Source organism: Egretta garzetta, unplaced genomic scaffold, assembly GCF_000687185.1.
Source record: "Egretta garzetta isolate BGI_Z169 unplaced genomic scaffold, ASM68718v1 scaffold373, whole genome shotgun sequence".
Classification (NCBI taxonomy): Eukaryota; Metazoa; Chordata; class Aves; order Pelecaniformes; family Ardeidae; genus Egretta; species Egretta garzetta.
Window position 1 is genome coordinate 1,368,410 of NW_009259184.1, and position 22,479 is coordinate 1,390,888.

Sequence of the window (22,479 nt, forward strand, 5' to 3'; positions counted from 1 at the left end):
GGAGAATTTTTCTTTCTTCCATGCCATCAGCCCTCCTACTACTTGGTTATGACATCAAGATATTATTCCTTTTTCCATGCTCCATCTACTTCTCAAAGTACCAACTTAGTAGGAATGCAGAAGTATTCTAAAAAAACCCCAGAATCACTCTTGCCTTAAAACTACATGACTTTTGTTTAACAGTGTACTGAAAAAACCCTCTACGTTTATTTTGGGTTTTTTAGAGCCTCCCTAGCTCTTATTTCCATCACAATTTCTTCCATCTTTCAAAAACAATTTCTTTCACACCTTTACTTTATAATGTTCTGAAACATTTTTCACTTCTCTTCCACAATTTCAGAGAGCCACGAAAATTCCACATTGTCAGCTGCCAATCAAACAGATCTCTTCCTTATCTAGTATACCTTGGAAATTAATATTTTAATTTACCACTGGAAATCTGATGCACACAGAGACTAATACATACTACATAACTAAACAAAACTACACTGATAGACATCTCTCACGTCAAAACAAAAATCATTAAAATCAAAATTGTGCTGACGTTGTAATTGGAATGAATATGGAGGAATTGTACCTTACATTTTGATAGTCTCCTGGTAATTTAGGATTGGTAAAAAAGCTTGTTATACAATTAAATGTCTCATTTTAATTTAATCGCTTTTAAAAATACACAGAGTAAATACACCTGATAATAGGGCACTCTGAGCTTTTACTACTCCATAGATTCCATACACAGTCACCTAGTTCTTTCTCATGGCCTATTCTCTGCTTATACCACGAAGTCCTCTCTTAATGCTACCTGCTCCACTCAGTGTTACACCACAGACATGTAGAAAAGCTTTAAAAAGAAAAAATGCCTTACCTTGTTCCCCAGCTTGAAGACTTCATCCAAATTAGTGCTATTAGTGTTTATCATAATGGAATCTGTGTCTCCATAAATCACTTCAAGGTTCATCTAAATGAAACAAATTGCTTAGAAAAACAAAACAGAACAACTCCAACTTTTTAAAGTCCCACCTCATTTTCAAGATTCAAAAAAAAAAAAAAAAATCATTGTCTATGTATTATCCCTTAAATACTAAAAAGCAGGAAAATGTAAATTAAGTTTTTACTGAGAATTCTGTACATTTCATTAAGACTTTTAGAGAGAACAATGAAACTTAATCCACTGATGTTAATTAAAAAAATAAATCACTGTTCAGTTGTGTACATAAAATAAGTAGTTAAAAATTTACTAAACGAATGCTAGAAAAAAAGTCAATGAACAAGTCTAGTCTTGAGAAAAAGCGGGAACTCTAATCAGAAACAACTTTGGACTGCTAGGACACAAGAAGATCACTTAGACTCAAAGACTGCTGGACAAATTCAGGCTATTCAGATAAGACGTTTAGCCAATGTGCTTGAAAGCTAATACTACTGTCAGATATCCTATCCCATCTGTAGCCATCACGATAGTATTGCAAAAAAGTTAATCTGGATTAAAAACAAACAAACAAACAACAAACTTAGATACTCTATTTCAAACAAATCTAGTGAAAGTATTGCCTAGTGGATACAGTAATTGAGAATACCACAGTACTGCCCAGATTAGGCTGCTGCTCTTACACTTTTTCAGATTACACACATGGCTTCATATTTCCATCTTCCCACTCCCATTTTTTTCATCTGCTATAATCCAGTTACCTGTGTTACTCTTCCCCAGGGCAGCAGATCTTTCAGGGAACAAGGTTTTTCTTTTTGGATAAGGATCTAGCTACTATGACCCACAAGTTTTTGTATCCCCAGGTTAACTTCGGAACAGTTACCCCTGGAGATGAACACGAACACCTACTTGAGTCTTTCTGAATGACACTGTGCCCTTCATTTCATCTCTCATTCTGATCCTTGTAACAATTCAAATGCCCTACTTGGAAAAGACCGTGTTCAAACACCAGCCAGACTGCCACAATACTGTGGGATAATGAAGCAAACTGTAGGCAAATTGAAGCACATAAGAAAGCCCGAGGCGCATATGAAAGGCATAGCAAGGAAAATGGTGGAAAGAAAAATTGTCAACACCAGTAAATGCCACCAAAAAAAATGGGCAGATGCATCCAGTTCCATAATATTAACTTGAAAAAATGAAAACCTGATGTCTTCAGTGGTGGAAAATCAAGGCAGCTGTGAAAACGGCAGCATGGCTATGTCCATGTTAAACTCCATATAGTCAAAAAACCACCCTGTGACAGAGTTTAAAGGATGCCAAAAAATAAACCGCAATAAAACACTAGAACACATGGTGTAACAGGTCTATGAGTAAACTCTAATTAGCACTGTTGCTAATTTGCTTGAAACAGTCGCACATAGGCTTCAAGCAGGGGCCAGATCATATCTGTGGTAGGAAAAGAAAAAAAGCTGTAATCCATTAGGAAGGATTACATTTGTAAACCAGGCGTCCTAAGAAGTGATTTCAGGTCTGTTTGGGTTACAGTTCTTCTAGAATAAAAAAAATTCACCAGGTGTGCTCTTTAAGGGCTATTGTTTAATGAAAATGCTCAGCATTACCTTTTGCACCATCTCCTTGGTATGCATCAAAATCTGAAATAAAAAAAAAACACAAACCCAAAGATTAGCGTATGATATAATTACAAGCTAACGCATGCAAACATATCCATTAGGTTGCTAACTCCAAATGCTCTCACCTTTCAAAACAAAGCAAACCACCTCTCTCCTGGCAACACACAGTCACCTCAATACTCCTATTACATGAGTAAATTCTCATCTGACCTTGTAGTAATGCTATTATTAACTCCCCTAAAACAAGATTAAAACAAATCTCAAAATTGCATGTGCACACACACATTCTACCTTAGGGAAAAAAAAGAACACTGAATCAAATGCTCAAATAAAACCTAATCACGAAGTGCCCGAATTAAGCCTCTCTCAGTATTTTAGGTCAGTTGTCTCCTTCATATCCATCATCTTATCTCTTGATGTCACTGAGTTTTTTCACAAAAAAGTCCTGTCATATTCAGTACAGCCTAGATGGTGCTCACTTAACAAGAACCTAGTCAAAAGGTTGATTACCCTTGTAATGATCTCAAAAGGGGTCATCAAAAAGCAAACTCCTTAGGGAAAACAGACTTGGGACAAGTTGCTGGGATAAAGATAGGATACAGATGTTGAATCAGTGGGCAAATCCGTGTGTAACCAGGTCTGTTCCTCAGCCAAGAGTACATCCCAAGTTCTCTGAATGCTCTGAATAACAATTCTGTGAACCTAATACATAGCTACAGAGACCTCATGTGAGTAGGCTATTGCTTCCATCTCCAATACTGGTCAACACAGCAGAGAGGGGTGGAAGAAACTATAGCGCACAAAAGACAAAGTAAAGCTATCTCGATGAACAGAAACATGTAGCTGCTGCAGCAGCAGGGGCTTAGTGAAGTTTGCACAGCTGCATGAAAACCAACATCTGGTCCATTCCTTCAGTCACCTGGCCACGTTTGCACTGTATTCCCCATTTCGTTTCTCATCAGCATCCTGGTGCTTTGGCACACAGCTCCAGATTCTACCTCGTTAGTCCCAGTTCCCTGGTTTCAGGCCTTTCCATCCCCACTCAGCATAAACCTCTGTTCTTTTTCAGCTAGTCCTGCTAGTCGTACACATTTAGACTTTTCATTTGCTTAAACAGGATTACTCTGAACCACTTGTTACAGCAATGACAGATCAGAGTCTGTTAGGTGAATCCGAACAATTTGGTACCCTAGCTTTAAGGATAGTCAGGCAACACACTATTTTAACAGGTTACATTAAATTTAGTAAACTAGCTTAAGTTTTATTATTTTTCATACATTGTATTTCAACACTCCTTGGACATATTTGCCAAAAAGGCAGTATTATGACTTGTAGTCAAGAAGTCTGTGACAGGGAGCTGAGCAGTAGAAATTAGCCGCAATGAGGAAAGAAAAAGGACAAACAGGGAAGAAGAGCTGGCCGTGCTCAGTGGGAATAAGACCATCTTCAGGGAAATATCATGACTTTCATAAGGCCAAGTAGCCTAAAATGAATCCAAGAGTCTTGACTATTGCTATTGCAGCAAGCAATTCTGAAACAAAAGGTGAAATGTCCACCTCTACGTAACAGTACACAAACCAGATGACAACACCGCCATCCATTCAACATTAAGGGCGAGTTTCTTTAATATTTCTGAACCTTTAGACAACCACAGTAATGAACACTAGAATATGATGCTCCACTGTGCTTTTTCAGTTTGTTTTAAATTATAGTAAGGGGCAATAGTACAAGAGGAAATGGCCTCAAGTTGCACCAGGGGAGGTTTAGATTGGACATTAGGAAAAATTTCTTCACAGAAAGGGCTGTCAAGCATTGGAACGGGCTGCCCAGGGAAGTGGTTGAGTCCCCATCCCTGGAGGTATTTAAAAGACAGGCAGACGAGGTGCTTAGGGCCATGGTTTAGTGGTGGGATGGCAGTGTTAGGTTAACAGTTGGACTTGATGATTTTAAAGGTCTTTTCCAACCAAAACGATTCTATGATTCTATGCACCAAAAGCTATGTTCTTAGTTTTGCAATATTTGACTTTGCAAATTTAATATTCTGTTTCAACATAGTTTCTGTTCAGACACATTTTCTAGCCCCTTTCATCTTCAAAGAAGAAATTGCTGCACCTAAGGATGGACTCGCTCTCCCAAAGCACAAAGACAGGAACCAAGCAAACATAATACACCATACCCTTTAAGGCACTTAAGGAATGATTAGGTTCCATACTACGATACAACTTTGATACAGCTGACTCACAATGAATGTCCTCATTAGGGTTATTCCCCAACCACATATGGATACCTATGGATTTACACTCTGGGTCAAGTTCAAAACATCCAGTTGGTTTAAAGACCATCCACTGATGCTGCACACTAGGTACTCAGACAATGTGATGCCTGAACTCTGCTGAAGTCCCAAACTGCAAAAAGCTCAGCTGGCCTCAATCTTCTATGTAGACAAAGAATAACTGGAAAATGGTGCGCCTTAACTGCAGATTCACTTTAGGCTGTATGTGCTCAGGCGCACCCAATTCCATTTTAATCAGAAGCTTAAAAAAGATATTCCACTCCTATTCATCTCCTAGTGAGTGATTCAGATGGCACCGCCCCACCACCTTTCCATAGAGTTTTGAAATTATTCTAAAGACACATATCACTGGTACATGACATCGAATTTCACATACAGCAATCAGGATTCCAGCTTATTCACCACCCCCCCTGTTTCTCTCACTTATTAGCTAACTCCTACAGAGAAAGGTGGTACCTTTCGTTTAGTACTCCAAAAGCAAACAGGAGTCCCTGAAACAAAATTAAAAAATTGGACAGAGAAATGAAGAGTTTACATGTAAAAGAAAGGAAGGCCTACCATTTTTTCCCTTGATAATCTTTGGCATCTTCTATTTCATTCTCTGAAATAAGGCTATCTATTCATACTTAGAAAGGTAACTTTTTTTTTTTTTCAATAGGATTTCCCCCTACTAAAAAAAATTGTTTGGCTGCGGCAAAGACCATTTCTCAATTGTCTCCGAGGACAGCAGTGGATGTAGGTAATAACAAGAGGGTCGCAGACAAGTTAGCTTCATCAAGTGACTGGCATATGCTAGTGCTACCCATTCTGACAGGAGATCACTTGTAAGTGCCAACAGCTACAAAACAGAAGGTTATAAAGGCTTGCTAAATTCATTAATAAGGCAGTCGGTAGTTATCTGATTTCACAGCAACACCTGCATATTTATCTTCTCATTACCAATTGGATGATGGAATTTTTTTCAAGCACATTTCAAAAATCTGCCAACTTCAAGTGTAGAAAAAAAAATAAACTTTGTAGTTAATTTTTCCCTTAACAAAGTACAGCTGTTGAGAATAATTGTTCAAGATCTTACCCTGTAATGTCAACTGCAGCAGAACAAAGAGTATTTAATTAGCAAATCTATCCAGTAATTCAACACCTATTATATAAAATGCCTTCGTGATTTTATTCAGGATAATTTGCTAAGAGGGTTATTACTGACATTCAGATGAAATTTAAAATTCCTACGCAAGTCGAGTCATAATAGCAGTAATGATCCCCCCAATCAGGAGATACTGTGTCACACAAGGTTCTTTTGCAATGCAGCAGCCGATTTCCTGACTTCTTAATTCCTGGGCTGAGCTCAGTGAGAGCCCTTCATGCCAATATTTCAGTCAGCAATACATCCTTAATGGGACTCTATTAAAATACCTAGAATAAAAATGACTTTTTTTTTTTTTTTTTTTGGTTAAAAAAAAAAAATAAGCCCTCAATATCTTTGTCCATTTCTTTTTTAGGCTTGTAATGTACTGAAAAGAACTTAATATAATATGTATTTATATATTTCTGATTAAAAAAATATGAATTCCAAAATAGAAAAATTATCAGAATTGTAACCACAATATAGCTCCTGGAAACAGATCATGTGAACTCTTGCGCTTTTTCAAATTTAGAAAAGCTTTCTGATAGGGACAGGAATTCTCAAGCTTATTCTTTGCTTCTGAAAAAGAATGACAGCACTGCTATCATATCAATCATTAGCAGTTTCTCAGAAATGCACAGCAAAGGAAGGGAGGTTTATAGTGAGGCTGGGAAGACAGAAGAAAGAAGGAAGAGAATAGGAAAATTGTTACTCGGTAGTTTCCTTTTGCAAATAATATTGCACTGCTCATGAGAGCTGGATTGTCTCCTATTGCAGGCAATCCAAGTAGCAAGAATTAATTGCCTGGCAACCCATCTGTACAGCCATGCCCCCCTCCCCCCCAGCAAACATATACTTCTAAAAACCTGTGAACTTCTCAGCACAGTGAACATCTGTGAAATTCTATTTTAACTTTTTTCTTGTAAAAGCAAGACTAGCAACACACATTCTCTCGCCCATGAACCACGAGTCAATATAAACGGAAAGATTGTAATTGCAGACAAGCAATCAAACTGCAAAATTCCCTGTCCTAATTCTACTCCAACTCACTAATTACTTAATTAAATGAGGATGCGATTTAAGAAAGTGAATGATTAAAAATAAATAAATATACAAAGAACAGCTTTACCATTATCCATTACATCAAGTATTTTTAAATATACTTTATTTAAAAACCACTAAGGAGTACCTTCTGACGAGAGGATGCTTATGTGAAAACAAGCTAAGATACCAGAGTTAAAAAACAGTGTGATAGCGCACAAAACTAACACACCAATGCAAAGATTTCTCCCAAAGACACACACATTTTCTGTAGATTCCTGGGGCTGCAGATGTGAAGGAACAGAAAGGGAGACTTAAGGCCAGACTTAAAAGACTGACCAAAATGATTACGAAAATATTGCACCAAAGATGCATACAAAAAAAGTCCCCTAAAACCAACCAATCAACAAAAAAAAATAAAAAAAAAATAAAAAAATCACTTACACATTTACTTTGCAGAAGGAAAAAAAACTAACACTCTAAGGGCCTTGGAAAAAAATGTATGCTTGAAGACTACTTGTAGTTATCTAGAGTAGACCTGATATTTTTTCCCACCTCGGCTGTTTACTTGTGCAATTATATAGTAAGAAAATAGTTCTGTCATCAGCTTTGGTAATTCATGTTAGCTAGTCCTTCCCATGACACGGAGGAACAAATGGGCAGGAAGAACCGCGTTCCAGTGTGTAACACCACTCACTAATCTACATAAGAAGTATTTCTGAACCTCTGCATTTTTGCCATTTATTTATTAGCTTTGCTACTATTTTGTGTTAAGTAGCCTCTAGCACTGATAAACCACAGCCACAGGATGTTGAAAAAAGATTTTATTAAGGAGGATTCTCAAAAAAGGTTTCTATTGCTGGACAAAAAGGCACATAGGCCGTAAGCAAAAGCAAAAGAAAGATGAAGGCCTTGTTTGCCACAAGGAACGAAGCATTCCCAATATTGCCTTTTCATTAGACACTGAGCTTGATTTAGAGAAGTTTGAGTGACCAGATTCAAGCAGTTAATAAATATGTTTGTTTCAAAGAGCTTTTACCATATATTTGCTTTACTTCGACAATGCATTTAAAAGTTCCCCTTCCAAAAAATGTACACTCTTCAGAAACGTTAAAAGCATCAGAGACGCACCCTATGCTGCCAAAATTTTCCCTTCTAGTTTTGGGATATTTTTCCCCCCAGAAACACTGAAATTACTTGTCCATACTCCACCCAAAATTGACAGACATTAATACAGCTTTGATAGATGCTGTATATCAAACCAGAATTAGATGGTGCACCAAAACCAAAGGGAGGATGGTGCACCAAAACAGTTCCAAAGGCTGAAGCAGTGTACACACAAGATCTGGCGATACAGGTTTATGTGCCAACAAAAGGTAGGACCTTCTGCCTCACAAACAACAGAAACTGCACAAAAAAGCAGCAACAGAAACTTGCTGAACACAACAAAAATCATGTGTACCTTTGTCACATTTTGACAAGGAATGCAAAGATGACAGTAAAACACTGAAGATGATGATGTGAATCAAATTACAGCTTGAAGACAATGTTCCCTTGGTGCCAGAAACAATTATACCTTTAAAATTCTACAGTATTTCAAGTATTTGTGGTGAGTTTCCTTGAAGAGAACAGGAAAACCAGGATTAATTCCGTACTAAGTTGTACAACTATTGGTTATTCTGCACAATATATTATGAAACATGCTATACTAAAGCAAATTTGGCTATTTTGGAAAGGATTATTTTGGTATTAGGATGAAAGAAAAACCAATGAAACCTACTCCTACAGCTCTGGACAAAAATTAAAAAAAACAAACAAACAAAACAAAACCACCCAAAAACTTCGGTCTTGGAAATCCATTTAAAATCTTGGAAATACGGAAAATGAGTGCTCAACAATGAAGTGCGTAGAAGGTAACTGACCCAGTTCTGACCCCACTTCGCATTCCCAGAAGCAATAAGAATATAACAGCCAGGTGGATAACTAACTAGCTGTGAAAGATGTCCATATGGCACGGGCATCTCCAGAGTGAGTCGTGCTCCTTCCAGAGAAACCAAACAACAGAACCAGCGGCAGTTCCTAGAAAAGGGCTCATGGCCCACCCATGAAATTATTTTCTTTCTGACCAACTCATTCAAAACTGAAAGCCTAAAACAAATGAAGGAGCAGGGAAATTTTTTTCCTGTTTCACTCTATGAAAAAACCCCCAAGATCCGCAACACCTAAAACCCCTTGAAGAACACGGTACTCAAACCAATTTCAGCTCATTAACTCTTATGAATATTTTTTTATTTAAATCCATTAAATAAATCTATGCTTGATGAACATTTTGTACTTAACTGTAAGACGCACAGGTAGCTTTGCTTAATAAGAAAACCTTTTGTGCATTTCAAGTACACTGCAACTACATCAAAAGCTAACCGCATCATAAACCACAAGTAAAAACACTTCTAATAAGCAAGAATTTTACAAGCATCATTTACTATTTCCTAATAAAACCAAAACATGTGTTAAGTTATTCAATATTTAAATGCATACAGACAAGTATATCCTCCTTAGAGAAAACAGCGGCATTTGTTTCAGTGAAATGAACAAACATTTAGACAGGAAAGCTTTATTTTGCCTTATTTCCCAAATTGAACTGGTTTAACACATTCAGCAACAGAGAATCAGTCTTTCACTAGAAAAAATAAAATTACAAGAACAGTAAATAATTAAAATTAATTACTTACAAACCAAGGTTTCTTATTTGGTGAGACAACTCAGAAACCTTAAACAATGTTTAAACCAGAGCACAGAGATTTTCCTCCAAATAACAGCAAAATCTATTCCTGACTAGGGAAGAATAACTATACCATCCTCCACATGAGGTTTAAGTTGAATCTAGTTTTAGAAATTATCCTTCAAATATGTAAGCGTGTGTCTCAATCTTCAGGTGATAGGAACGTAAGTGCTGTCTCATCTCCCAGATAAGTTACTCTTATAGCCATATAACTAGAAGTCCTACAGAAATCAGGGAGTAGGTCTCCGAATCAATAGTGAAGACAGTTTTTCAAAGTGATCAAGTATTTCTGTAAACCAGAAAAAGAATTAAAGCTAATACTCTATAAAGACTGAAATATTTTTTTAAGCAGTGGATAAACTCAGTGCACTATCCAAGATGATGACAAATTCTTTGAGAACCAAATCTTCCTCCTGCCTTTTTTTTTTTTTTTTTTAGTAAAAATCAGAAAACAGGACTCACAACTCTCCCTCATCTTCCAACTGTAAAGAAAATCTCATTACAAAGAGAAAGGTGCGTTGTAAGAAAGACTCTTCGAGGCAACAAGGGAGGATGGAGTTGGCAGGAAGTGAACCTGGATAACTGTTCTAAGGTTCTCCTCGTCAGCATCCTTTAATAACCACAACTTGTTGTGCTCGGAGAAAAGGGAGGGGCTGGGGGAAGACAAGTAAGTGCTGAAGAGAAAAACAGATGCAAAACCCACTTCCTACCTGATGAGTATTCTTAAAACAAAAAGGACTTTTACTGAAAAACACAGTTTTTTTTCTTGAAGAACCATAGGCTTTTTGCAATAGGTATACTGAACAGAGCAAGGTAATCTCTGTCTAGATACAGGTATATTCACTGAAAATGATACTGAAATTTTATAGAGGATGAGAGGACATGCTAGTCTTGGTAATGAATAGATTGTGTGTGAACGTTGCGTCCATCAAAAAAATCTCTGTAAGTGGTTTGAACGGCTTTAAAACTAAACTGTTCTTTCATCATGACTAAGTGGTTGTCTATCAAAGCAATATCTATTCAAATTCAGAAAAGTATTTTAGCCTCTAATTACCCTCCAAAGAAAGTTCTCTTACCTAATTTCTTAAATGTCATGCAAGATTTTCATAAAGCATGTAATTTTGTTTCATTAAATTAGATATATTTAGACAACATGACAGTTGTTTTTATGAAGTTAAACAATACTCATTCAACCTCCATGGTTGCACAGCTGGTGTCGGCAGAAGGGTTTTGTTTTTTTATGTTCATGGACCTCCCTTTGAGGACCAAGAATTGCTTGGACAAGGCAGGATCCATCTGACTACGTGGGGCAAAATGATCTGTGCCAACAGGCTGCCCAATCTGGTAAGGAAAGCTTTAAACCAGGATTGACAGGGATGGGAGCACATGTCCATGAGGAAATTGTAAAGTACAATGGGAAGCAAAGGGTGGGGCATGATGTGAACAGGAAGGACCTTGTAATCAACAATACAGGGCTGTAAGGGGCCCTCTTCAAGCATATCCATGTAAACAAGGGAGTGCCTACAGGCCTGCATTAATGAAAAAAGCCCTCAAGACTTTTTCAGGGCATCAGCAGGACTGGGTGCCTATCTGAAGGGCCTGTACACTAATGAACATGGCATGGGGAACAAAGAGGAGGAATTAGAAGTCTGCATGCAGTTACAGGGCTATGACTTCACTGGCATTGTGGAAACATGGTGGAAAACATGATGATAATGGGAGGTTCCTGAGGACTGGAAGAAAGCAAATGTCAAAGCTATCCTCAAGATGGGGCAGGGAGGAAAAGGAGATTCCAGGGAACTAGAGGCTGGTCAACCTCACCTCAAGCCCTGGGAAAAGGTGATGGAGCACCTAGTTGTGAAAACAACTCTTTTCGAGACATGCAAAGCACAAGAAGGTGCTTGGGAGTGTTTGGTGTGGATTTACAAAGGAGAAATCATGCTTCACCAAGCTGGTAGCTTTCCATGAAGAGATAACCAGCTTGATGGACAAGGGGAGAGCAGCAGCTGTTGCTTATCTTGACTTTAGTAAGGCTTTCAATACTGTCTACCATAGCATCCTCAAATACAAACTGATGAAGTATGGGCTAGGTAAGTGGACAGCAAGGTGGACTGAAAACCAGCTGCACTGCTGAGCTCCAAGGCTTGTGATCCAAGTGGCACAATGTCCAGATGAGGCCAGTCCCTAGTGGCGTACCCCAGGGGTTGATACTGGGTTCAGTCCTGTTTAGTGTCTGTGTTAATGACTTGGATGATGGTGTAAAGTGCACACTGAGCAAGTCTACAGACAGTAAAAAACCAGCAGGAATGGCTGATACACCAGGTGGGTGTGCTGCTACTCAAAGGAATCTCAGCAGGCTGGAGATGTCTCATGGCCTACAGGAATCTCATCAAGTTCAACAAAGGGAAACAGTAAGTCCTCCACCAGGGCTGGAATAACCTCAGGCACCAGTAGATGCTGTTGGCTGACTGGCTGGAAGGCAGCTTTGGAGGGAAGGACCTGGTCATGCTGGTAGACATGATGTTAGACAAGAGCCAACAAAGTACCCTTGGGCAAAGGGTGGCCATGGGCACCCTGGGCTGCGTGAGGCAGAGCGCTGCCAGCAGACCTCAGGGAGGTGGTCCTTCCCCATTACGCAGCCCTGGTGAGGCACACGTGGGGTGCTGTGTTCAGCTTTACAAGTTTGGTACACCCAGACTGGAGCAAATCCAGCACAGGACCACAAAGGAAATTACAGGGCCTGGAGCATCTGCCACGTGAAGAGAGGCTGAGAGACCTGGGACTGCTCAGCCTGGAGAAGAGAAGGCTCAGGGGAGGGTCTCATCACTCTATATATCTGATAGGTGGGAATAAAGACGACTGTGGCAGACTCTCCTCACTGGTGCTCAGTGAAAGTACAAGAAGCAATGAGCATAAACTGAATACAAAAAAATCCCTTGAAATACAAAGTCTACATTGTTTAAATACAAGCAAAAGCTTCTTTACCGTAAGGACTGCAGGTTGCCCAGAGAGACTGTGGAGTCTCCATTTTTGGAGATATTCAAAACGCCGCTGGACATGGTCCTGACCAACCTGCTCCGATTGAGCAGGGGGGATCAAAGTATACAATCTCAAAAGGTGCCTTCCAACCTCAGCCATTCTGAGTCTCTAATCCTCAAAGAACTATCTTTACCTATTCTTTACAGTTAAGAGTAAACAGCTTAGATTGTGCTCTACAGGTTCCATTTTAAGAACCAAGTAATTTAAAAACATGCTCACCCCCCAACTAAGGGAACTTGTTACATGCAATTTTGAGTCTCAAATAGAGTGAAGTCTGACAGAAGACACAACCTCCTGATGGACAGACACCCTGAGTGACTCAGTGTCAACTTTAAGTTAGGTCGTCTCCCTACTCTGAAGAAAGGGATCATTCCGAAAGCTTCCTGCTCCAGATCCGATACGTCGTAAGCATCTCTGATTAAGGAAGAAGTTCCTGTACATTCAGCTTCCTAACTATACTGGGATGTCCGGGTTTCCACTGAACTACTCAAATGCAAAAGATGAGAGATGAGGTGTATACAAATGCCTAAAGGGTTCACAACTGTACTTAAAAAACAAAGCATGTGGTGAAAGCAAAGGAGTAGGATTGCCCAGTAGAGAAAAAAAAAAAAAACAAAAGAGAGAGAGAGAGAATGCTGTAAGATTAATCTTTCTGCGTCAAAGAGAAGTAACAGAGTAAGTTTTTCATCATGCAGGAACATATACACAGAGTGCTGGAAACCATGAGAACTGTTGCTGCAAGTAGAGAAACCTTGGCCTTTGACATTGTGCCACCTTTCCTGCTTACGATAACTGAAAGAAATTCCGCAAAGGTTATTCCAATTCCAAAGAACGATGAAACCTGAATGAAATGAGCCCTTGTAACAAAGGACAATTTTTACCAGGGTACCTATGCAGGACTAAAGAACTACCAGTGCTCAAGTCTCAGAAACTCACAGCCACATTTAGTACTGATCATAGTGAAAAAGTAGGAGCAGGGCAGGTACCATCTCCAATATGTCCAAGCACCAGCCGCTCTGTTGACGTGGCTCCCACACAGTCTCTTCAGACTAGCCCCTGTGGAAGCTCTTAACTGTTGTCTTGGTGGTATCAGGGAAAGAAAACAATTTCAGCTCTACATGGGACACTTAACCTTTCCTGCTTCAGGCAGGACCTAGTGATTGCTTCAATGATGTGAAAAGACAACAAGGAATATCCATGGTTAATAGCATGAAGTCTCAGTCAGATTTCTCAGTCAGATTTGTTCAGTGCAACCTCTGTACAGCACTTGATGAAGCTGGCTTAGATACCGATGGAAAGAGCTCCTGAGAGCCTGTCAGAGTCAGACACAGTCTTTTCAGATTCTCTCTTCAAAATGAGCTTCCTGAAGTCTCTAGATGTGTTTGACAAAAACCACAAAGGTGAAGCTCCTCAGGACATAAAAGACCCCCAAAAAACCAAAGTAAGCATTTACAAAGCATGTCAGAAATAAAATCTGCTGGCCTACCAGATGATTGTAAGATGTATGGCTAATTTCTGCCATACACTTAGATCTTAATGTAGAAATAAAAATAATTTTTTTTAAAAAAAAGCTCATTTAAGGTTTTTAGCTATTTTTAAACTAACTACAAAAGAAAATTACTAGTTAACAATCCTAAACTGCTTGTTAAATAGGGCTTGCAACTGTAAGTCAGGAATAGGAACTGTAGGGTGGGTTGGGGTAACTTCACCTTCCAGACTTTTCCTATAAGGACACATAGGAGAAAAGAGCTCACATCAATGGCTCAATGTTGCCTATCCACAGACATCCACAATAACATACGTATTATAGACACTGAAAGGAGCTGAGGATGGAACCATATTTGATGTCACAGAGCTCCCATAGAGACACAGTTTTTGAGAATTCCAATTGAGAAAAGCTGAGCTTGGTGCAAAAGCAAATTCCTGAAAGGGACCAACTTATTATCAGCCTTTAAGATTTCAGCAGATAATGATCAGTTGGTCAATCACCTGAAATTGCAGTCTAGGGTACTTTTGACACAATTTGTACCCTGTCTCATAACAGAGGACACTTGCACTGTTTTTAAAAACAGACCAAAGTTAAAGGCATATCAAAGCATTCAATTTAATTTTTCAGGACTGTGAATTCATGCAAAGAAATGACAGTTTCAGAAGTTACTTTTATGCATTAGTCTGTCGTTAAGCACTCCATGTACAGCCCACCCATTTCAGTATTTAGAGTTTCGAAATTAATAGCAGTATAGCTTCATTACTAATGAAGCCAAGTTGTTAACTTGTCACTGTATAATATCAGAGGATATGGGTTTGTTTGTTAATTGTAAAGAATATGGAAATATGAAGACTAGGAAAACAAACAAATGTATTTAACTTTTCAACGTGACCCTCTAGGAATCCAATCCAAATACTGACTTTTAGCCACATACCGGATTAAAATAGTGGAGTTTTGCCACTCATTCAATCCACATAATACACCTAAAATGATACTGCTCAACAGGAATACATTTCTATTCTAATGATGGAAAAACCTTAATTACAAATGCAACTAAAGCATGCTACCTCCATAAATCCATTACTGCAAGAGAGGCATGCTGATTATTTTTTAAATCCTTAATTTGTCATTTAGACCTACTGTTATCTCATTTGTAAAGAATTCAAAACACATTTGCACAAAACTAGATTTCTAAAACATTAACAATGTTTATAAATCTCTCACTTATTTCCTCACAATTTGACAGGATTGATTTTGTGCTACATACTTTAACTCAATCAATCTTTGACTTTGGAAATTTTCATTTAAATTCTTCATCCCACAAATCTGTTAAAGAAAGAACATCACAACCTAAAGGTTTTGTTTAATCTAAAAACATAGCTAACAAGCTTTCCTAGTTCTTATTACCAGAGTTTGAATCATTAATAAAAACCCTCAGCTTTCACTCATATGCCAAGGCAGCCTTCTTTCAAAGCTCTCTCTTGCTCTTACTTCTCAGTTTAAATAGAAGGCACCAGCACTAATTTACATTATTGTCACACCAGTCATTCAATATCCTCATTAGAATTATATCTGAAATGAGACCTGCAGGGCCCTAAGAGAAGTTTTAATGCCAGTGGATTTCATCCACTGCTATTATAGATACAAATGTTGCTAAGCTGCTTTTTAATGCCTTTAAGATTACTACAGGTGCCTAAAATAAACGAACCAACCAACCAACCCCCAAAACAGAAGGAAAGATAGGGCCACGTTGTAAGAATAGAAATCCCTGTAGCAATTTTCAGGTATTCTAAGACCTGGTTTGAACTGAAAAAAAAAAAAAAAAAAAAAAAAAATCACAGACTGGTTGAGGTTGGAAGGCACCTCTGGAGGTCACCTGGTCCAGCCCCCTCTGCTCAAGCAGGGCCACCTAGAGCTGACTGCCCATGACTCTGTCCAGGCATGTTTGAGTATCTCCAAGGATGGAGACTCCACAACCTCTCCGGGTAACCCATACCAGGGCTCAGTCACCCTCACAGTAAAAAAAAAAAAAAAAAAAAAAAAAAAAAAAAAAAAATTCCTGATGTTCAGAGGGAACCCCCTGTGTTTCCACAAACAACAACAACATCTATCAGTCTTACCATTAAAATGGCACAAACACCACAAAAAAGCCCATACACATTCCCTTTAGAGAACAGAAGAGTATTAAGTGCCCATAAAAACCTCAAGAATGCTGAAATTTTTACTTATTAAAAAATATATTAAATCTGCTGGGTAAAAAAACCCCACCTGCCCACAAACCTCCAGGACACTGAAGAGATATTGCTGCTTTCTGACATAGGTAACACTAATCTGAGTATGTCCCAATGAGATGAAAAACAAGAGATTTGAAAGGATTTTCCCAGGAAATATACACGCAATACGGCTGATAAGAGACATCTGTTCTCTTTTATAGGTCATGTTCTTTTCTGAGGCAGGGTATCCTGGAGTCTTTTATGTTTCTTAACCTAGACATTTATTTTGACCATATGTACACATAAGCATTTATAAGAAGATATACACTTTGGTATTTAAAGTCAAGAATCAACCACGATCTGACAGAGATCAAGAAAAATATTACCTAGAATGGAATTTATTACATCTTTCTCGAGTTTATGATCTTATAGCCACAACCTTTAAAATAAAAAAAAAAAAGAAAAAAGAATAAAAAAAAAAAAGGCTGAAACGAACCCTGACAGTTCATCTACTAGCCCATCACCGTATGGTTGCTCCATTATACATGTCTATCATGAATCAAATGTCCCATCCACCTGAGCTACTATGATTTTTTCTGTTTCAGTTCTCCCTTTTCATAAGCAGTTGCTCTGCTACAATCCATCACATAAGAAAACTGTCACAAAGCTGAAATATGGCAAATTCAAAGTATTTGAATATTTATTTGATTAAAGTATAGAAGATTATCCTTATTTGGTTAAAGTACAGAAGATTATCCAGTAGAAGAGAAAGGTAATTAACATCTAATTTCAAAGCTTTTCAAATAAGCCTCATCCCAACCACACTGTAAGAGTTCTACACTAAAGTTTCTCATTTTCATTCAAAAAGGCACACCTGGCAGACCAACAGTGGCTGTATGAAAGAGAAAACAGAAGACAAAGAGGCATTCAAATCAAGCAAAAACCGTGTTTCCCACTCTCTTCCACGTGCACTTGCCGTCATATCATGAACTAAGTAACATCTGACTAAATTAGGTATGCTCACCCTAACAGAAAGAGGTAATTTAACAGGTTAGATAGAGGAGAAAAGATATTTAAATTGCCTGGAAGTCGAGCAATAAAAACAACTTACAAAACCTGTAGCATACAGGCTTCTAGAGTGACTCTTGAAAAAGGTTTGCTGACACTGCTGGTGGTTGAGTTTTCAAGCTGAAAAACAAAAATCATCGTGCAGGTAGTTTTTCTACAGTGGCAGAGCAAGTTCTCCAGTCTGAGCTGGTCATTCACAGTGGGCCTGTCTTCCCCCACGGTACAGAGTCAAGCCCCCAGCACTGTCACAACGCACATGCAGCTGGGACTTCTGCAAAAGATGTTGCCTGCTTCGAGGGAACATCTGCTGTCTCCAGTATTAACATTTTTATTTCCATATACTGCAAACATCCTTTTCTCCTAAGGCTTTTTCACTGTGCTGCAGAAGACACCATAAGCAGCAGTAGGCAAACAAAATGACCAACAAAGACTTCTATAGGATCCTCCAAGGACATGACAAGTTTTCCAAGCATCATGGTAATAAAAGGAAATGGTTCATACACTCAAAGAAAGTACCAGAAGTTTTTACCAATACAGAAATTCCACATGATGAGAATAGTAAAGATACTGGCTAGTACTAAGTCTTCAAAAGCTGGGTAAGCTAACACAGACTGAACGTCCATTTGAAGCTCATGTCAGAGCCAAGCCTGCTTAAAGAGCAATGATCCAGGAGAAACATTAAAACCAGCAAACTCTTTATTTGTCTTCCAAACGATGACATTTCACAAAAACGACCTCTGATCTCAACAGCGAGCAACATGTGAGGTGCTTGTGAGGCAGACATCTTCCATACTAATGTCTTCCGTATAGAAAAAACAGGGAGAGCTACACCCACAAAGCACAGATGTCCCATGAATCCAAGCCAGTAGCTCCCAGTGAAGGCTTGGAAGGAGGAGGTTATAAACTTTTTAAGCTGTCCCTTGCCCCCCTCTGCCAAAATAACAGATGTGTCTTGGAGCAGAAGCAGCTTCAGAAAAATACTCCAATTGCTGCTCCCGCTGCGGAGACAAGAATTTATGATGGACTACGGGAAGCACCCCACTGGCGTCACCTCTGAAACGCGGATGAGGGCTGCATCATAAAGGACTTGCACGCTGTGAGGGACTGCCAAGCATACCATAAAAAAACACCACCAAATTACAATCCTGATCTTGCTTCCAAGCCCTGTATTTTCAGCCCTCAGCATAGATTTTCCCCCCCAAAGAAAGCATTAGGTGTCAAAAGGTTCATAGACTTGGCTCACTGATTGATTCCTAGTCTAACTGATTTGTAAGGCTAATTAAGACATGGCCAAACTGTGTCCATGTCTTACTTAACATTAGTGTTCAAGCAAGTTTCACACAATCTGATTAAAATTGACTAAAAGTGTCTTACTTCAGTAATCACTTAGACAGAATGAATTTTACATTAGCAGGATCAAGCACACGTCAGGCCTCAGTGGAAATGAAAAGGGCTTACAGTAATAGGATTTATAAATCCACCACATTAGGTTAATGGCTAAATGATTTACATGTAACTTTTCCCCCTCCTCCTCCTCCTCACCCTTCAACTCACACACACAAAAAAAAAATCCTATATTTAGCACTTTTAACTATGAGTGCCAAGGCAAAAAAAGCCATTCTTTTTAATTAGCTGAAAATTAAAAGCCACGAGTGATCCTTCATTAACTCTTTCATGGCAGAAATAATCAATTAGATTTTTATAAAGCCAGAATGCTTGAAGACCCTAACGACCCATTTCAAACAAACACAACGAGCCATCTACACATGCATAATGAAGCTCGAAAGGTTTGGAACCAATAAATATGCAACTGATAAAAGTGAGATCCTTATTCCTTACAAAATTGGCAGTAATGGAGTTCTTCATATGAATATTTTCAATTACAGAGAAGACTCTAAAAGCCCTTGCTCTTTCTCAGCCAGCAATTCAATCCAACAGTTAGTAGCAGTTACTAATGATGCTGGAATATGGATGGCTTAAAGCCAACCCTCCCTCTCTGCAAGTGTTGGAATGTCCTACACCATGTGGTAAACCAGGTGCTTTGTTTTGTTCTTTTGGCAGCTGAAGCTTTTATTTTCTGGAAATTTGAAAACAAAGTCATTCAGCTGAGCCCCTGCAGCAGCAGTCACTTGCGTCTGCTCCATTCACCGGATACGGGCGCGGAAGTTGTTCATCCACAAGTCCTACCTGTCCCCCACCTCTCCCAAAAGCTAATACTAGGTCAGGTGGAAAGAGCAATAGTTCAAGTTAAACACACACCACCCTTATATTCAGAAAAATTAATTAAAAATTGTCAGATAACAAGGCCAACATTTCTCAATGATACAGTGCTCCGCATTTTGAGGTCACTCTACAGACATTAATAGATGAATCCAACACCAGGATTAAGGTTAACTGCCAGCACCGTATGTTTAAAAATAACTTATCAAGCAGCTATCCGTTGTCACCAGGCACAATTACATTATCACCACCTCACTTTCTTTTCGTGGCATTAGGAGGCCGGCCAGCCGGGTGAGCAGCATCCCCTCCTCTCCCCTCCTTTACAGCCCAGGTGAGGAACACCGCACCCTTATGCATCCAGGGGTACCAAAAAGTTAGGGCTTATAGACATGTGCCTGCTTCTCTTGGGAAATTACTGCCATTTATTTTTGTTCCAAACAAGGGCTATGTTAGATGAAAGCACCTCAGAAGGAAGCTGCTTGTTTTCCAGCCCCAGCCCAGTGGCCCAACAACAGCAGCAGCAGAGCCCGTCCTGGGTCCTCTCCTCTCCCCCGGCCGCCGGGGTATCGGGTTCACATTCTTTCCCCACAAACACTTGTCCGGTGTCACACAAAAGAGTGACCAACAAACCTGATACAGGGCCGTTAAATTCAGACAGCAAGGCACCACACAATGACCTTTAGAAGAACGATATTAACAGGTGGCTGGTGTCTAATACAAATAATTATATTACACTTTAGCAGCCTGGACCAAAGTGGAAACACATTGTCTTGTCATCAGCAATTGAATAAGCTAAAGTAATGTTACCAGAATGCCCTTTTAATGCTCCTCTTTTTCCTCCCCAGCTACAGAGAACACCTCCTGTCGCAGAGCATGGCCGATGAGCTCCCGACTCTATCACAAGGTATTTAATTTGAAAATTTCAGCCGGGTATCTGACATTTCCATCTCTAAGCAAAAAGAGCCCTGCCACCCTTTGGAGATCACACAGGAATCCTTCACAATTAAATTCAAGCCTTGCTTATTAATTTACCCTGTCTTTCCTCTTGAAAGCAGTCCACTGAAAACACATCTCTATTTCAATTTAAAAGAAAGAAGCTGGTAACATATGTGCTCCTCGGCAAAGTTCTTCAAAACCTGGAAGAGAAGCTACGCTACAAGTGATCAAATTAATTGCCCCTGCTCACTAATTAGTTTTTCCAACATCAGTCATCTCAAGTTAGCAAGAGTTTTCATCGACCTTTAACCCCGAGACGAGTCACTGTTTTGACAGGGCAGGCAGCTGTGGCAAATGGCTGCAACATTTTGGGACAGACGGCCACGTCCGACCGCGTGCACAGCTCGATGGGGCACAGAGGGGACCCGGGCTTCTCATTCTTCGCTTTAGAAAGGGGAGGGCAGGTTCAAGGACACTCCAGCCTGCCTAGTGTATGGTAGGGAGAAGGCTAGGAAATCGCCCCTCAAAACAACAGGGTAAGTGGTAACTCAAGCATCCACACACAGACGGATGGTGGAAGTACTTGGAAAAACAACAAAAAACCCGCCTATGGAGAAATACATCAAAGACAGACACTGCTTAATCTTTCATGCAGTGTTGCAAGCCATCTCAGCCTTCCGCTCCTACAGAAACAAGCCACAAGCATCACCTTTGTTAGTTCATTCGGGAGCTGCTGGCGAACGCCTCGGTTGGGCTGGAAGAGCAGCACAGGGAAAGAATAAAAGGAGCGCTGGTGCAAGATGTGCTGCTGGGTACGGCTCGGCAACTGCGGACACCACACACAGCCAGAGCCGCCCCGACAGACCCAGAACAACATCCCTCCCTTCCTCCTTCCCGGGGCAAAAGCAGGTCCCTGCTCCCCAGGCAGAGAACGGTCCCTCCATTTGGTTTAGCCAGAAAGCAAACCAGAGTCTGGACAGAACTCCCACTTCGGTCCTCTTGAAAGAAAAGCCAGTTTGGAGCAGCCAGGTGGATGCTGCTGGCTGGCACCTGCATCACCCTGGAGCTCAGCAGCAGCCAGTGCTCCCGTCCTCACCTACCCCGCACCCCAAACACCTCACTTCAAATAGGTGCAAGAGGTCAGTTTTACACAACAGCTTTGGGAACTTAATCCCAGGCTCCCACCTTGATCTAGAAGCAACATAGTATTTAACTAGAGAGGCCAAAAAACAAGCGCAGTGGTGATGACAAATTGGACAAGTGATTGGAAACACAACGTGTGGATGCTTTGGCAGTGAAGACATCTAATGCTTTGGGGAGGAGGGGAGAGAAGAAGAAAGAGCTATTAAAACAAACAAGAATTTGTAAGGAGGGCAAGTTAGCAATAAACAAAATCCTGTTGAACAATACACCTCCAGTATCCTTAGACACGTAAAACTTCGCAAGACCTGCTTCAAAAGGCTTCCCCTCCACCAGAAAAAAAACCCACCCCTATGGAGTCAGCAGCATCTTTTTCTCCTTTTTCTGCCCATTCGGGACATATAGGGGAGCCAAAACTTCCTCGCATATCTATTATACATGTTTTTTTCTGTCTTCAGCTCTTCATTTATTCCTTTACCTCTTTATTCTTTTTTATATTCTGAACACTGGAAACAACAGCAAAACAGCAAAAGACCTACCCCCCCCCCCCCAAAAAAAACCAAAAAAGCGTCAAAA

At 39.7% G+C, this 22,479-nt stretch overlaps 1 protein-coding gene across 1 annotated transcript in view; it reads right to left on the reverse strand.

Annotated features, from left to right (window-relative positions):
• POLA1 (DNA polymerase alpha 1, catalytic subunit) overlaps positions 1-22,479 on the reverse strand; it is a 205,510-nt gene that overhangs the window by 128,659 nt on the left and 54,372 nt on the right. Inside the window, exons 26-27 of the mRNA XM_009635688.2 lie at positions 2,548-2,580; positions 866-958 (exon numbers count right to left, since the gene is read on the reverse strand). Coding sequence (XP_009633983.1) covers positions 866-958; positions 2,548-2,580 — 126 coding nt within the window. The remainder of the gene's footprint in view (positions 1-865; positions 959-2,547; positions 2,581-22,479) is intronic.